This window comes from Physella acuta, unplaced genomic scaffold (assembly GCF_028476545.2).
Source record: "Physella acuta isolate Inbredline_101_S28 unplaced genomic scaffold, ASM2847654v3 ptg000720l, whole genome shotgun sequence".
Classification (NCBI taxonomy): Eukaryota; Metazoa; Mollusca; class Gastropoda; family Physidae; genus Physella; species Physella acuta.
In genome coordinates, this window is record NW_026732238.1 from 372,130 (window position 1) to 388,076 (window position 15,947).

A 15,947-nucleotide genomic window follows, 5' to 3' on the forward strand; every position below is an offset into this window, starting at 1 on the left:
ATCATTATAACAATAACTTTTTGTAATTTTCACTCATAAATACGGCACAAAAGTATATTTTGAGTACGATTTTTACTGGATTTTCTATCGGAACACATCTTAGACCCCAAACACAGCAAAAAGTAGTCGACATGTCATGCTCCCTCAATCTTGTCTGTGGTCTTTCTGGTGTAGCAACGGTTGCCGGAATGAACATACTTTTGCTGGAAGCTTCCAATAGCTAGTACAATAAGCCGCATTAACAAACAAAAGCCTAGTCATTCAGCACGCAACTACAAGTAATACTAGTATAATTGTAGCCTACTAGAATGTTATGACAAGTCTACACTACAGTGCAAAGTTCATAAATAGATGTGAGCTCAATGTGTTTAGGATAGCCGTAGTGGCCTACTCCTTTCTGTTTACTGATTAAAATTTACCATATAGATCTATACTATATGCAGAAGTATGGACTATTACTAGCCTACATGTATACATTACGTAAATGCTAGTTGTTGTAGGCAAGACAGTTTAGTGCAGTAAATATAACTAACAAATTAAATCTTACAACTAGAACTAGGCTTTGGTATACAAATGAAGTAAACTAAACCTTGTAAACGAGCCTGCAACTGATACCTTTATTCTTGTTAATTTTTTACTACTAGAAATTAACATGTAATTACTATATTTCTTAGGTAAACCATATGCTAAACTTCTTATAAATGTGTAAATATCATTTTTTGAGTGCATTTCGATAATTAATTATCAAGACAATATTTATGTAACTCCACATAAAAAATCTGCCATTTTCTAAAATTCTTAAAAAAATGACCGTGTGCCCTGACGGTACTTATAAGTCCACTTGTAAACATCGATCTAATACAAAGACAATTTGATAAAAATTGTATAACTAGAAGTTAAATGCGTTTGCCTGACTATTGAAGTTGCCAATAAAAAATATTTGGGGTTGAAAACTTGAAAAATAAGTTAAAACAAAGGGAAATCAAGAACGTATGTGGGAAATGTACAGAAAAATTGTGAACTACCGATATAGCAAGACATTGAATATGGCGCCACACCAGTAATTTTCAAAAAACAATGATACCTCCGACTACCGGCGACTCAGGGGAGACAATACTATTAATTACTTCAATAATTTTTAAAATTCGTATTAAATTAAAAATAATACAGGCATTTAATTAAAGTGGTACTTATAAGTACCGTCAGTAGATAAAGGGTTAAAGTGATTCTATCTAGAAAGTTGTTTTGACAAAACACAATCCAGAAATATTTTTTCGTATTTTCAAAACAGCGTATGATGAAATATCACTATAGTTCGCATTAATTTGAATGGTATTTACCATACATTTTTTTATGTCTGGAGCCTTGGTGTTCAATGATGAAAATTAAACATAGTTCTTATATTAATTTAATTAAGTGGAAATGCTAAGTTTATATCTATTATTTACAACTCAAGATCTAAAGCCTTTTGAACACTCACCATTTTTGGCACATGAAAATAAGTATTAAACAGCAAAAAAAGGGTTGAAAACAATTTTGGTTGTCATGAAACCCGAAAAGTTTCAAAATTTGCACATGTTTTACCATAAACTTTTTTCTTTGAAGGCCATCACGATTCCCTCAAGACACAAGTTTTTTTTTTCTCCAAGAACAATTACTGAAAATATTTTGGGCTTTGTTTAATACATAAAACAGTGGTAGGCTTTTTAGTGTTAAAAAATCAGCGAACTGCGAAAAACAGCAAAAAGTAACGAAACGTAGGTCACTAAAATATCATTTCTGTGTAATTTGTAAAGCCGATTGTAAGCTTTGGGTGTTTTCGAGATGATAGAAAATACGATTATCAAATACATGAGAAACCCAGCTTTCCGATGATGCCAAATACAATATGATGATGGATATAAAACATTTCGTAGAAAGCTTGTACGCTTGTGAAAAAAAAATGACGCAATTTTGTTAATTAATTGTGTCGTAAAAATTGTATTTTAAACACATTCTTTTCTCATTAAAGTTATTATTTAATTACGAAAAAATCGACAAATTATCCAATACTGCAAGAAACCAATTATGATGAAAAACCAGAAATTAGGTGATTTTTTAAGGACCATAATTTTTCATCTCTTTTTTTTTTCAATCTAGAAGTAAATCTTCATATGATTAAATTTAGGATTGTATTATGAAAAGTTTTTTTACGTGTTTATTGATGCTGCATTAAGTTATATCTTCGGTGTCTGTGTTTCATCACACTGTTATGAGATTATTTATACTTTTGTGTTCAGAACACGGTCCAGGATACGACACGTTTGTGAAACGCAACCAGGTGTTAGACTTTTTTAAGTAGGACGAGGTCTTTGTTTTCTAGTAAATTGTGTGATAATGACAATAGCTAATCTTGTCCACCATAGATAAAATAGATACTGGCTTTTAAGACGCAAAATAACTCAAAATTTTGTTTAGTTATCACATTTTCAAATTCAAAACAGTGATGTCACTTGTTCTTTATTCTCCGACTCCCAACCCCCCACCCCTCCTTCCCACACGTCATACATAAAATCCAACACTACACTCACTGCGGCAGTATGACGCCATGTATAGTTGATTAATGATTTACTTTTATTTATTTGCCAGGAAATTTAGGAACTCAAGTATAATGTATGTCCGTACAGAAACTCCATAATAATGAACCATTGATCACCGCTGGTTGACAAAGACAGTAGTAACGCGATCATGTATCTTAATGACGTATTAGGTCAACAACGCCCTTTTGCTCGCACACATCCATGGCCCCTATAACAAGCATTAACAAAACATTATCACACATTTCTGTCAAAACGAAAACAAACATTGACACAGCAGGTTTTGCAAAAAGTATTAAGCGTCTCGTATTTAGATAAATTTAGACTTGTTATTTGTGAGCCAACATGAAATAACACATGAATGTTTAGAATAGGCCTACAAATGACAAGTATATTTCAGTAAGCGATTTTTTACTGGTTAAAACTCACATACTTTAAACCAATAAATTACACAGATATTTGCGGTTAGATAATTAAAAATTGAAACAAAATTCTAGCAATGTTTTAAGCTTAGGCAATGGAAGCGTCCAGCAGGAAGCCAGAGAAAGTGTTGATCACGTGATGCTCCTCTCCGTACAGACTACCACAGTTGGAAGCTTCAACAAAGACCTCATCACCAGCCTCCAACAGCAACACTGCGGAGTTGGCTGATAAGAAAACAGTTTTATGAAATCATTCTTTGAGTTCTAGCACGAAGTGATGTCTCAAATTAGCTTATAAAAATAAAATTCCTTATAGTGATTTTTTTTTCAAATCGCGTAACTTATTACATGACTATTGATAAACACACCTCACTTAATCCAGATTCGATTTAGGTGATGGGAATGAAAGATTCAGATGCGATTTTTCAACAACTAAAAGTGAACTTACCAGCGAGAGACAACTCTTGATTTCTACTGCTGTACAGGGAAGTAACTTTCTTTTTATTTTTAACAAGAGACAGACTAAGTTCTTTCCCTTCGCCAGCAACGCCGTAAATTTGGAAAAAGTATAAACCTGCCTATAAAAAAAGTTTAATTGTATGATAAAAAGTTACGGTTGGTTATCAGTGTGTTAGATTCGTACAAATTAAAAACATAATTACTGTTTTAAAAATTGAAGTTTTCAATAGGCTGGTTCCAAAAGGTTCCACAACTTTGTTGCTAGAAAGCATATGATACAACGAAAATTGAACATTTTGATTATTTGAAAATAAGTACGATAAGACTTATGGTTTTATTAAAGCTAGAAATATTCAAACAAATAATTACTAGTAATATAATAGTAATTTAGGTGACACTTTATTTTTAATTTAGATTAGTAGAGTAAATGTATTATGGCGATAGGGGTTGGTATATAAAATAATTTAATATAAACACAATTTTAGGCTATACCCACTTGACCGCTATTGTGAATGTTATCAAGGAAAGTAATTGTTGTGACTTTCACTGTTTTGCCCTCCATAGTGATTCCGGTTGACTTCAAGGAGGGGTTGAGGTCGGTTTTTTTAAATATTTTAATTGATAAAATAATTCTAAAGGGCTCTTCAAAGGCTTATATTCAATACAAAAAAATATGAAACTAAGTTTAATCGATCATTATCGAAAAGTTTTAAGTTTCTAAAACGTCACTATAGTTTTATCACTAGCTATATTTATAAAAAGATTTTTTGAATAATATAGAATGATTACCTCGACGTTTCAAGCCTATTATAGTTCTCTTCTACTCCCGTCATCTACCAAGATTTGTCACAGATTTTTTTAATTCCACGTATGTTTTCTTACTTTTGTAACCATCTAATCTAACATACGAGTTAAGCTAGGTAATTTTAAATTTGTCAGTTAAAACAGCATTTAAATAAAGTCCATATTTATTCCCCACTTACCATGTTGCATCTGAAAACACCAGTACTGTTGTTATAGTCGTCTCCAACATTAGATACAACTTTGTTATAAACAATGACATCATGCAACAGAACATCCAACTGTTTTGATAACCCGACTGTGAATGTAACCAATGTAGGTTGTATGAATTTGTCATTAGATTCCTTTTCATCAATCACAGTGGGTTTTTGTGATGTAGAGTCTGTTAAGATGAAAATAATTATGCGAAGACATGCTAGCTTTAAAATAACAAACACGTTAAGTAATAAAATGTTATCAAAAGATGAATTACAAAGAGGTAAAAAATTATAATTATGGCGTAACGACACATAGATAATATATTCGTTCATTACAATAGTTACAGTAAAACAAATATGTGAGTATCATGTATATAAAATGCTGAGTCACATTTACCGAATGTGTAATTAGAAAACATTTCAGCTTTTGTCACGTTGTCATCTATAATGACTGCAGTTGCTGATGCCGTTAGTGTCGATGTTGCATTTGTTGATGGAGTCCTTTTAATTGTTGATGAGATCATTTTAATTGTTGATGATGGCATTTTAGATGTTGATGGGATCATTTTAATTGTTGATTGGGTCATTTTAGTTGTTGATGGGGTTGTTTTAAATGTTGATAGGTTTTTTTTCGTTGTTGATGGGGTCGTTTCAAATTTCTGGCTTGTTTCTGTAGAAAAGAAAAGTTTAACTTACATAATAACTGGTTAACTTAGACTCTCCGTAGCAAAAAGAAACAGACGGAAATGCGAAACACTATATAGATAAAGAATAGTTATGGGATAGGGACCCGAATAAAACGACTTTCCTGATTGAAACATTTCAATATCCTGAAGTGGTTCTGAATGCTGCATCGAGTTTTTACAAAACTGATAGAAAAAGTACTGTTTCCGATAGATGAACGACATTTCAGAAATAGGCGTAAGATCGAATTCACTGGATTTTGATGACCACAAGTGGTACTTTAAGTTTTTTTCGATTTCTCGAAATGTATTAGAATTTATCTGTCTTGGTTACTCTGTCATCGGGCGGAAACTTGCGAGCATATTTCGACCACTTCTATACAACGGGCAAAACAGTGTGACATAAAGCACACACACACACACAATATATATATATATATATATTATATATATATATATATATATATATATTATATATATATATATATATATATATATATATATATATATATATATATATATATATATATTGTTACATCCCCACCTTCCCGTCCTTTACAACTGGGCGAGAGGGTTAGGAGATAAGAACAATAACTAAGAAGGAATAAATACTATTGGCAATTATTTTTTACAGTTTAATGCTACAATAATGTAACAACCCGCAACCTCAAACCGCCACCATATGGACTGCAATGAGAAAAAAGTACAACTATCTATAACTGTACTAAGAAGTCCTTAGTATGACTAACTTTCTTGTCCCTAACGCTCAGTTCTAGTCTAAGTCTAGGGATATCTCTTGGCGCTGCCCACACGTTGTAGTCTAATCCTGACAGTCTGTACTGTCCGTGTACTGTCCTCAAATAGCTGATTCCACACCCTAGCGTGGGAATTCGAATTAACAGTCTTCTCTGGTCAGAAATATTTCCCAGTCGTAAACTACCGACCGTCGCTATACACACCAGACGCTATTTAGCCCATGGCCATAATGCACAGCTCTGACCGCGAATGTTTCAGCATTTAATTGACTGTACGGCCTAATAGTCTCGATCAAACACTGTTAAGATGCTTACATAATTTTTGGGCGTCTTAACCTCCGATAGGGTCAGACCGGGTAAAAATCACAGGAGGCCGTAACAATATGTATATATATATATATATATATATATATATATATATATATATATATATATGTGTGTGTGTGTGTGTGTGTGTGGGTGTGTGTGTGTGTGTGTGTGTATAAATGAGTACTTACCATGAACTTCCATGCAAATGAAAGAGAGCGATGTAGAACAATCCATATCATTTAGCTTTCCATGACCATGCGATTCAAGGCAGTGTTCATTCCCATTGAGGTTGTTGGGTTCTTTACTGTTCCACATTGATGTAAGATCAGCCTTTGTACCGTCTGTCCACACCCAATTACCTTCTTGTAACTGGTCAGTAGCGCCAAGCCACGCCTCTGTAAGACAAAAATCTATACATCATACACCTTGATACTTTTTATTAAAGGCCCCTGCTAACACATGAATACTTCATAATAAATCAATGAAAAATATAATGTTTCGAAAAAAGAGAATATTCTCGCGATTTTTTTTACACTAACGAGTTATAGATGAGTTACATTTATTTAACCTATATGTATGTCTCATTTCGTAATTTTTTTTTTATTTTAATTATTGAGTACCTCGAATTTCGCCTGTTGTTAGAGAATTGAGAAACGACAACACGGAATGTGAAGAAACTTTCGCCAGGCTCCTTTTTCCATTGAATCTCATGCAATATTCCTTTAGAATGAAAACTTCAAATGTATTTTCTAATATACTATAATTTTATTATTAATTTTGATACAGGTAACTGACTTTAGCTGAGCTGTAAAAATAAGAGATGATGAAGTTATTGAACAAGTGTCAAATATGTTGGATGTAACTACATGTAATCTAAACATTAAAAAAATCATAAAATTTTTTTTTATTACAAACTTTTATATAATAATGCACTAAAATGTAGAAAATAAATTGTACACTACCATTTAAATAACTATAAAGAAAAGCGTGGGTCACTTTAGTATCTTTTGGATACCACTACTAATATTTAGGAATAGACCCATAAAAGCTTGTTTAATATTAAAATAAGTTTTTATTTGAAAAAAATTCCTTCTTTTTAATTTATCTATTTACAATAAAGTTTCATGACTAAAAACCATTGTGCAATTAATGAACGTGATAATAGTGTCTAATAGTGCGGAATAGTTTGTTGAGATAGCCTACTAATTTGGACAAAATGTTAATTAATTAATAAAAAAATTAATTTGGCATCCAATTGATTCAAATTTAATATCATGTTGCGTTGTCTTCATGTCACGACCGACGTACCAACTATGAACCAAATATATCAGTTAGAAGTGCCCGAATTTTCACTCGGGCGTTTTGATCTAGACAGACAGACTGATGACAGACAGACTGTTGACAGGCAGGTAGAGGAAGCAAGTTAAGTAAAAGCTTGTAAAATCACCTGTGCTTGACTCCAACTCATTGTTGTGCTGATTAGCTCCTAGCAGTTGTTTTCAAACTCCTTAGCCGTTTTACTGATACAATTTGCTGTAATTTAAGCATAAAATAGATCAATAAAACCGCTATATCTCTTGCTAACAAAGTAATGTTTCTTTTAAAAAAATTAAAATGTAACCACTTTATTTTTATGTATCAGAATAGTATAATGCACTGTTCGTCACATTAATTCAGCTATTACGCATTTCTATCATCTTTTTCCTTATAATTTAGTCTAGTTTATAAAATTATTACGAACTATTTATTTTAATCAAGTACATTAATTTATTTAACATCATTCAGCCTTTTAAAATGATAACCTATTAGATTAAATATACCTGCTGCTCCGTAAAAACTACTTGTTCCCGCACTAGACAGGGATGATTTTCAAATAATCGGAGGGTCGACGCCGTAGTTAGATTAAAATATGTATGAAGTATGTAGGTTTTGATTCTGTTATAGGTATAATATGTCATAGAATGTAATGCCTTCTCGTTTTTCATTATTCTTTTTTTAAATAAACAAATTGGACGGGTGTGTTTATTACAATAAAAAACTTTCTTAAGAAAAAAAACCCACGTGTTTGGGTGTTTGACTGCGCAGTAGATTCTAGGAATTGTGTAAGATTACCGTGTCTGGCTATACACAGACGCGTGTACCAGCATTAGCTTTTGCCTAGATTTAGTTCAACCAGACATGTGGGTAACCAAATCTTCTGACCAACTAATTTTATTATCCTATTGCGTAAACACGAGACTGGAAATGCTAGTCGGCCAACCTGATAAAATGTATCAGACGATTGTTATGTAATATCAGTTATGAAACAGGATATGAGACGTGGTAGTGAGCTGCGTAGACGGTTTGGCAGGGAAGATAACGTCAATGTTTTATTTCTTAGAAGTTAATGAGACATGGAGATAAACTATGCACGTCAAACGTAGGGTCGGGCAACAAACCAGGATACATGAACAGGATTTGCAAAATGATATTGCAGGCCCACGAGCCTCTTATCTATGTAGGTTGTTTTCATGTTCTTTAGAACTATCACTATTGCTTATTTACAATGATCTTGTCAGTCTGTAAGTTATTCGTAGACAAGTAATTGAACGAATGTAAACGAATCAAGAAAAAGATAATTATATTCAATGTTTGTCTCTAGTAAATCGGGTGTATGGTCTAGATATAGAACGCTGGCGTTTAAAACTTAAGCCGTGAGTTAGGTACATGACCTGAGGCTGGAGGTCTTCTTCTGATTGTATTGGGAAGAAATAAAAATTTGGTATAATCTAACAGACATAGTTTCATTTAATAATTCATTCACCATCAAGCATGTTTTAGGAAGAATTTCAAAACCGGAGAGGAATAAGTATGTTTTACTGTTGGGAGAAATATTGTATTTACATTTAATACTATTAACTTGATTAGGAGATGATTTTTATCCTGATATGTCATAATTGCTAATACTAATATGAGCATGCTCAATTTCAGAAGCAGTAGTTTGTGACACAAATTAAGATCATTAATAAAAATAGTAAACTTTGTGGTTAGCCCATATGCATGTATATTTATAGTTGTAATGTATGTCAAACGATTTCTGCTTCTAGATATTAACTGATATAGTGATAAAATAAACAGGGTTGAGCTGGGAGCAAAAGTGAAATAAAAATATTTCTGACCCAGCACACTAATTGTACTTAGCAATATGGATGTACAATATCAGTTGTTGTAAACATTATTGTTAAAGATATGACAGAAAGGTAGGTCTATAGCTCTAACTGGTGAACACAACAAACTATAATTAATATAAACCGGGTAAGGGTAAGGGTAAGGGTAAGGGTAAGGGTAAGGGTAAGGGTAAGGGTAAATGTAAGGGTAAGGGTAAGGGTAAGGGTAAGGGTAAGGGTAAGGGTAAGGGTAAGGGTAAGGGTAAGGGTAAGGGTAAGGGTAAGGGTAATGTTTGGGGATATGTAAATTAATTTTTAGAATGACCTAAAATGAGTACGTTATAGTGCTATTTAAATTTTCATATAAATTATTTAAAGCATATGCGTTTACATTTAAATTTAGACATGGCTATAAATGGCTGGGGCAAAGCATAGCCGATAACGTCTAATAGAATATAAATATGCACAATGCACACACACTACGATATATATATATATATATATATATATATATATATATATATATATATATATATATATATATATATATATATATATATATATATATATATATATGTAGTCTGAAGTACACTGAAACTCACACGTTACAAGTCTCTTTGCCCTACTTGTCGCGGTGCCAACATGATAAAATCACAAAACGGATCTTATTAGAAACATTTAACTATTTACGTCATGCTTCTCTACATTTCTCATCCGCCTTCTGCATATTATTTAAAGCGGGTTATTGACATCCTTTTTCATTTCCTTGCCACTTGCGTACAGACATACTCACTACTGCTTATGTAGTTGATGGTGACAGAAGATAAGAATCCTACAACACCTTTATCAAATAGGTAAGAAATAGATATTTCTAATACGTGCCAAAGGTCAGACTTATTATCTTAAAAAGATTAACGCTGTTTCAGCATTTAATTTTTAACGGCATAAAAATTAAGTGTATGTCATAATGCACTTCTTCTTCTTCGTTCTTAATTTTAGTGTTGGAAAATATTCCAATCAACACAATTAAGTAGGCCTATACGTGTGAACTGGTTATGCTCCATTGAGGGCATTGACTCCGATTTCAGCCTGCTTTTCTTTTAAGATTTGCTTTCATAGCCTTTGTCCAACCAAGAACAAACTACCAAGCACTCTTCTCTCCTAGAAGAGTGGCTGTCCCCAGCTAATGAGCCTCATCTGCCTGACCCAGTAGGAAGGAGGAAATAAATGTAGTGTACTATCATATATTTTTAAACAATCATTTATTTTCTCCTTTTTAGTACACTAATACATAAAAGCTTGTTATTAAAAAATGTATGCAATTTTTTTCAGTACTTTAAATTTTTAATTCAATAGAGTTGCATGACTAAAAACTATTGTGCACCTAATGAATAAGATTCTAAGCGTATAATGTTGTGGTAAAATTTACTAGTATGCTGCATTACTACTAATTAATAGCAGTAAGGCAGCCTAATAGTTTGATTAGGAAACCAATTAAGTCGAATTTGATGTCGTGTTTCATTGTCTACAAATCTTGACCCACGTACCAATTTTGAAACAAATCGGTCAGTTAAAAGTGCCCGAAATTTCGCTCGCCCTTTTCGATTTATGACTACAAACTCAAGACTGACGACAGACAGAAGAAGAAAGTTAAATAAAAGTTTGCATAAAAGCTTGTTATTAAAACGTTATTATGCAATTTGTTTTTATTATAATAAACAACATTAAAAAGAGATCACAACATTTTTAGTGCATTTAAGGAGGTAGGCGCCGGTAAAATAAAAAAATTAAAAACTTTTTAAAAATTCGTTAGGAAACTTAAATTTTTTAGTTGAGTAATATTGTAGAAGACTATGAATTCCTTTGTTTATTGGGCTTAAACTTTAATACTTTATTAATGGCGGGAGTTCTCCGAATAGGTTATTTTTTCAAGATGGCCGTCGTTGTCGTAGTAACCCAGATTGTCCCACAATTTTTTTTTAAAATGGAATCACATATGCTGATGTACCTTAAAAAACTAGAGAAAAATTGTGTGCTTTTTAGTATTGAAAAACTATTTTTTTAAAGTAAGGACAAATTTATAATTTATATTCTACTATTAAATCTCATTCCATAAGGGTATGCCCAATCCATCTAAATTAGCGAGCTTTTGTGCCCGTGTCAATTGGCTTTTGTTTGTGAACGACTATAATATGACTGTACTTGTTTTGGTAACACTACAGCCTTAGAGCTTTCGAGACACATTAATTTGCGTCTATTTAGCTGTATTAGCAAGTTGATTGTTATTGATGTTGATTACCCGTTACTTCTATTGATTTTAGTCTTACTTTGAAGGATTCATTTTCGTTTGGCCACGTTGTTGCTTGTGAGATAGTAGGTAGTTTGTCATCAGTACTTTGAAAATCTACCAGCCTTTTCGAGAAAGACCACTTGATTACTTGATCGTTCGTTTGTAGTCTTCTGCAGATAAAAAAGAGCTCTTATGTTTCTTGATCTCGGCAAATGAAAGGAGGGATTGGTCGGCACTATGCCCAGCCGCCTTCACATTCTCAATTTTTGTAATACATATTAATATTTTCGAAATTATTATATTCGAAATGTTATTAATTTATGTTAAAAATCCAAATGTAATAATAAAACTGCTTTATATTTATCACATTTTACAAGTTAAAATGATCAACACAATGAAGCTGAGTGCTGTTTGTTTACTGCTATATATCACACAAGTTGACTTTTCACAAGGTAAATATCTTTTGAAAGATTGACTACATTCTTCCACATTAGCCAACTTTATTTTATATTTAGCCTAGATTGTCAAACGTGTAATATTGCGGAGGGGGTGGCTTTAGGATTAATATTACCCATTGTGAAATCTAAACGTCTAGAAGGACAAGATTTCTTTCATAACAGTGGGAAGAAATTAGCTTATATCGCTTTAAGACAATTCGAACTAGTCTTTGTGCAAAAACTGTATTTTATATTTTAGTATTAAACCTTCTTAAATGAAAACTAGGGTAAAGATATTTTAAAATTAGTTATTTTTCTAAAATAAAAGTTTTTCAACTTAAAATTAGAGTTTCACCTTTGCTTGTCTGTATCGTGCAGGTTAGCTAATTACCAGGAAAAAATAATTTTAAAATAGTGATTACATTTTTTCACGTATGTCTCATTTGATTATTAGCTTAGTTTTGTTTTACTTTTTACTTTTTTAACACGAATTAGTGGTTTTGGCCTGACCGGTAATTTATTTTTGTATGCTAGAAACTAGCCTTAGAAATATGAAATGGTTAAACCTTGTTATCAGTTGTAAACATACAACAGGAATTGCAGTTTTGAGAGAGGACTACTAGGCTGGTAAATCACGCCAATGTAGGAGGTGCAGTAGTACAAATGGTAGCTGCGGGGTGGATTTTAAAATATTTTATAAAGCATGAAATTATTTACGGACTATTGCTCAATTTGCATGACGTTTTTATTTCTTATCTCATTAAAAGTTTCAGCTATGTGTTTTAGCCCAACGGCTTTTAAGTTAAGCAACAAATGCTTTGAGGTGTTCGATACTCCGATGACCTGGCTAGAGGCTGAGGTGAGATTTTGGTTGAATACAGTGCTGTCGATAGGCAGGTGTGGTGGGTGAATTTGTCACCTCATCCGCGTCCAACAATATTGCATTTTCAATAGGATGTCATACTTAATCCTTTATTTCGAATTGTTAATTGACAAAATATTGTTTAGACAAAATATTAATATTTAAATTTGGTGTCACCCTCTGATTGGTGTCAAACAGTGCATTCTACCACCACCACGCGTTTTGACTCCTCTACCAGTTGTCTGTATTTTGATATGGTTTAAGTCAAAGTTAAAAAGTAATTACAAATCATATTCATTGCTTTTTAAATGTGAGCAAACTAAAGTAAATTGAAATATAGGATAGAATATAAATGACAAACCAAAATTGAATGTTTGGTTGTTGTTTTTGTTAGAAAACCTGCTTTACATTTACGGAAAGACGGTCACTGGCCAAAGTTTCGACAATGAATGAATTATCTTTTCTAAACTTTCTAAAGCCAAACGGTTATAAAGAAAGTAAGTGGGGTTTTTTTTTCAATTAGAAAATGAATTTACCATCGAATACGAAGTTCTGTTTTTGTCATACTGAGTATACTAAAATTATAATGTGGTCTGTTGTGAAGCTACTTAAATAATATTTATCTTCTCGTGATCTACATTTAAAATAATTGTTAATTTTTTTTAACGTTAAATGTGTGTAATTATTTGGATTTCTTTACAACATTCACAACGTCTAGTCTACACATTTATTATAAATCATTCCAAATTCTGCTTATGTTTACATTACACATATAAAATTAGAGATTAAAAAATCGTTTTCGAAAAATTTCATTTGTGGTAGTAGGCCTATTTTTTTTAGCTAAAATTATATATTTTCAAATGTAATTTTTAATTTTTTTCTTTTTAAAGTGTGGCTTGGAGCTAATGACCCTACACATGATGGTAAATGGGTGTGGCAAGATGGAACTATTGCCAACTTAAGCTCGTTATGGAGCCCTAATGAGCCTAATAACGCAGACGGAGATGAATATTGTCTTGAGATTTTCAGAGATGGAAAATTAAACGATGAATCATGTGATAGATTGCGTCCATTTGTTTGCATGGAACTGACTGGTTAGTATTATGGTTTTATGTATGTGTATTATTTCATTATTTCTTTTGAGTATTTTGTACCGGTAATCTCTTATCATGCTTTAACTAAGTCATGCTCGCTAAATAATTCTTCTGTCTATAAAATTAAAACGAAAATTTTACATGACTTACCTATGCTGTTTATGAAACATGAACGATATTATACAAAGAAAATGTATGTTATTTAAGCATTGTTTTTTTAACAAGCGCTCTAATTTTAGAAAGTGTTCAAATAATACTAGTTACAAAAAAAAATTATTTGGCTTTAAGATTTTACCGTTCATCGATGACATAAGATGTGTAAATAACAAATAAAACAAAATGATGAAGTTCTCGCCCACTTTCTTACAGATTATAATGTATTAAAGGTAATGTGGATCGTAATCAATCAATAGAGATCATTCACTGCTAAATTCCAATGCTTCTCCCATGTAGTCTACCAAAACTTATATAATAAATACTAGCTACGCCAATGTATTTGCCAACACGCAATTATAAAGTTCAATAGGTGATGTATGGAGGTTTGTGTTGGTAAACATGGGTAGGTGAAGTCTACAAGGAGGTGTGCCTCAATCATTATTTTGGTAAGTCATTGATCTTAAGGCTAGTCAGTGAGTTGCAGTAATTCATGATTAAACAATTTTTAGAACAATGTCCTCAAATTTAAAAAAATGTACATACAAATGTACGCAGGTTATAAAAGCAATTTTAAAAAAACGTTATATGCTGACATTATTGACCTTAATCTGTCATCATTTTAATTCAAAATTATAACCAAATAGATATTTACTGCGAAGGGGCTGGCTTTCGGCCTATCATTGTCCGCTGAGAAATCTAATCGTCTTAGGAGTAATTATCCAGGGGCTTTATGTCGCGGTGGTTTTTTGTCTAGGGGGTTTATGTCGCAGGGGGTTTTGTCCAGCGGGTTTATGTCGCGGGGTGTTTATTTCCAGGGGGTTTATATCGGGGGGTTTATGTCCAGGGGTTTATGTCCAGGGGTTTTTTGACCGGACACCCTAAATACGTATTTCACAGCTCTGCACTTAGTTCAGATTCTCTCCTGTAACCAAACAGACAAAACAATATATAAAAAAATATACAAATATGTAAACGAATTTGAGTTTTAGTAGAATATAGATACATAAATTCATATTCGTGTTTTGAGAAATCGAAAATAGCGCAAAGTACTACTTCCGGTAAACGAAAAATACTCAAAATTTGAAAGATAGCAGAAAATTAGATCTTTTACTTATATGTGAAATTTCGTCTATCTATCTGAATAAATACACAAGTTATAGGCTTTTGAAAAACCACGATTTCTCTCACGATTACAATACTTCTTCTATACTATTATAGTTAGCTGAAAACAAATGTTACGTTTGATGAAATCTATGTAGTAGTCTGTGCCCTTGTGTTTAAGCTAAACTAAAGTGCGACAAAAGGACTGAAAAGATATGCGACGATGGAGAATGCATCCCCGATAGTTATTGGTGTGATGGAGCCATGGACTGTATGGATGAATCAGATGAGTACCATTGTTCCATCATGTACACAAATTGTCGTTATAATGAGTTCCAATGTTCTTTACCTGTGCATGATGCACAGTGTATCCATCTCTCTTGGCTGTGTGATGGTGAAATGGACTGTCAAGATGGAAGTGATGAGGTCAACTGTAAGTTTATAAAAGTTGTTTTAACTTAAACACGTTCTGGATATTAATTGATGATGTAAATTGAAACAATATATTCTGGGTTTTAGGTACACAACGTGATTGCCCACCTAATCACAAGCACTGCGACATTAACCATTGTATTTCAAGTGATTGGTTTTGTGACGGAGAGTTTGATTGTAACGACAAATCTGACGAAGCCAACTGTAATGTTACAAGTGAGTCTTTC

The 15,947-nt window shown here is 32.5% G+C and overlaps 2 protein-coding genes across 2 annotated transcripts; one reads left to right on the top strand and one right to left on the bottom strand.

Moving 5' to 3' along the window:
- Positions 1–3,086: 3,086 nt before the first annotated feature.
- Positions 3,087–6,591, bottom strand: LOC131949938 (uncharacterized). Its single transcript, XM_059311899.1, has 5 exons — positions 6,391–6,591; positions 4,853–5,125; positions 4,441–4,640; positions 3,447–3,576; positions 3,087–3,223 (listed from the first exon to the last, which is right to left on the bottom strand). The coding sequence occupies exons 1-5, from the start codon at positions 6,515–6,517 to the stop codon at positions 3,087–3,089; spliced, it is 867 nt and encodes a 288-aa protein (XP_059167882.1). The 5' UTR covers positions 6,518–6,591.
- Positions 6,592–10,079: 3,488 nt separating this feature from the next.
- LOC131949915 (C-type lectin mannose-binding isoform-like) lies at positions 10,080–15,936 on the top strand. The gene is made up of 6 exons (XM_059311880.1): positions 10,080–10,202; positions 12,016–12,090; positions 12,843–12,934; positions 13,332–13,434; positions 13,828–14,031; positions 15,470–15,936. The coding sequence occupies exons 2-6, from the start codon at positions 12,021–12,023 to the stop codon at positions 15,748–15,750; spliced, it is 750 nt and encodes a 249-aa protein (XP_059167863.1). The 5' UTR covers positions 10,080–10,202; positions 12,016–12,020; the 3' UTR covers positions 15,751–15,936.
- The last annotated feature ends 11 nt before the right edge of the window (positions 15,937–15,947 follow it).

Excerpts from the sequence above, each read along its gene's own strand:
- LOC131949938 (XM_059311899.1), bottom strand. The coding sequence starts at position 6,517 with ATGTGGAACAGTAAAGAACCCAACAACCTCAATGGGAATGAACACTGC. Across the intron at positions 5,126-6,390 it reads CATTTGCATGGAAGTTCATG|AAACAAGCCAGAAATTTGAA; the intron begins GTAAGTACTCAT and ends TCTTTTCTACAG. Across the intron at positions 3,577-4,440 it reads GTGTTTTCAGATGCAACATG|GCAGGTTTATACTTTTTCCA; the intron begins GTAAGTGGGGAA and ends CTTTTTTTATAG.
- LOC131949915 (XM_059311880.1), top strand. The coding sequence starts at position 12,021 with ATGATCAACACAATGAAGCTGAGTGCTGTTTGTTTACTGCTATATATC. Across the intron at positions 12,091-12,842 it reads ACAAGTTGACTTTTCACAAG|TTTCAGCTATGTGTTTTAGC; the intron begins GTAAATATCTTT and ends TCTCATTAAAAG. Across the intron at positions 12,935-13,331 it reads TGACCTGGCTAGAGGCTGAG|AAAACCTGCTTTACATTTAC; the intron begins GTGAGATTTTGG and ends TGTTTTTGTTAG.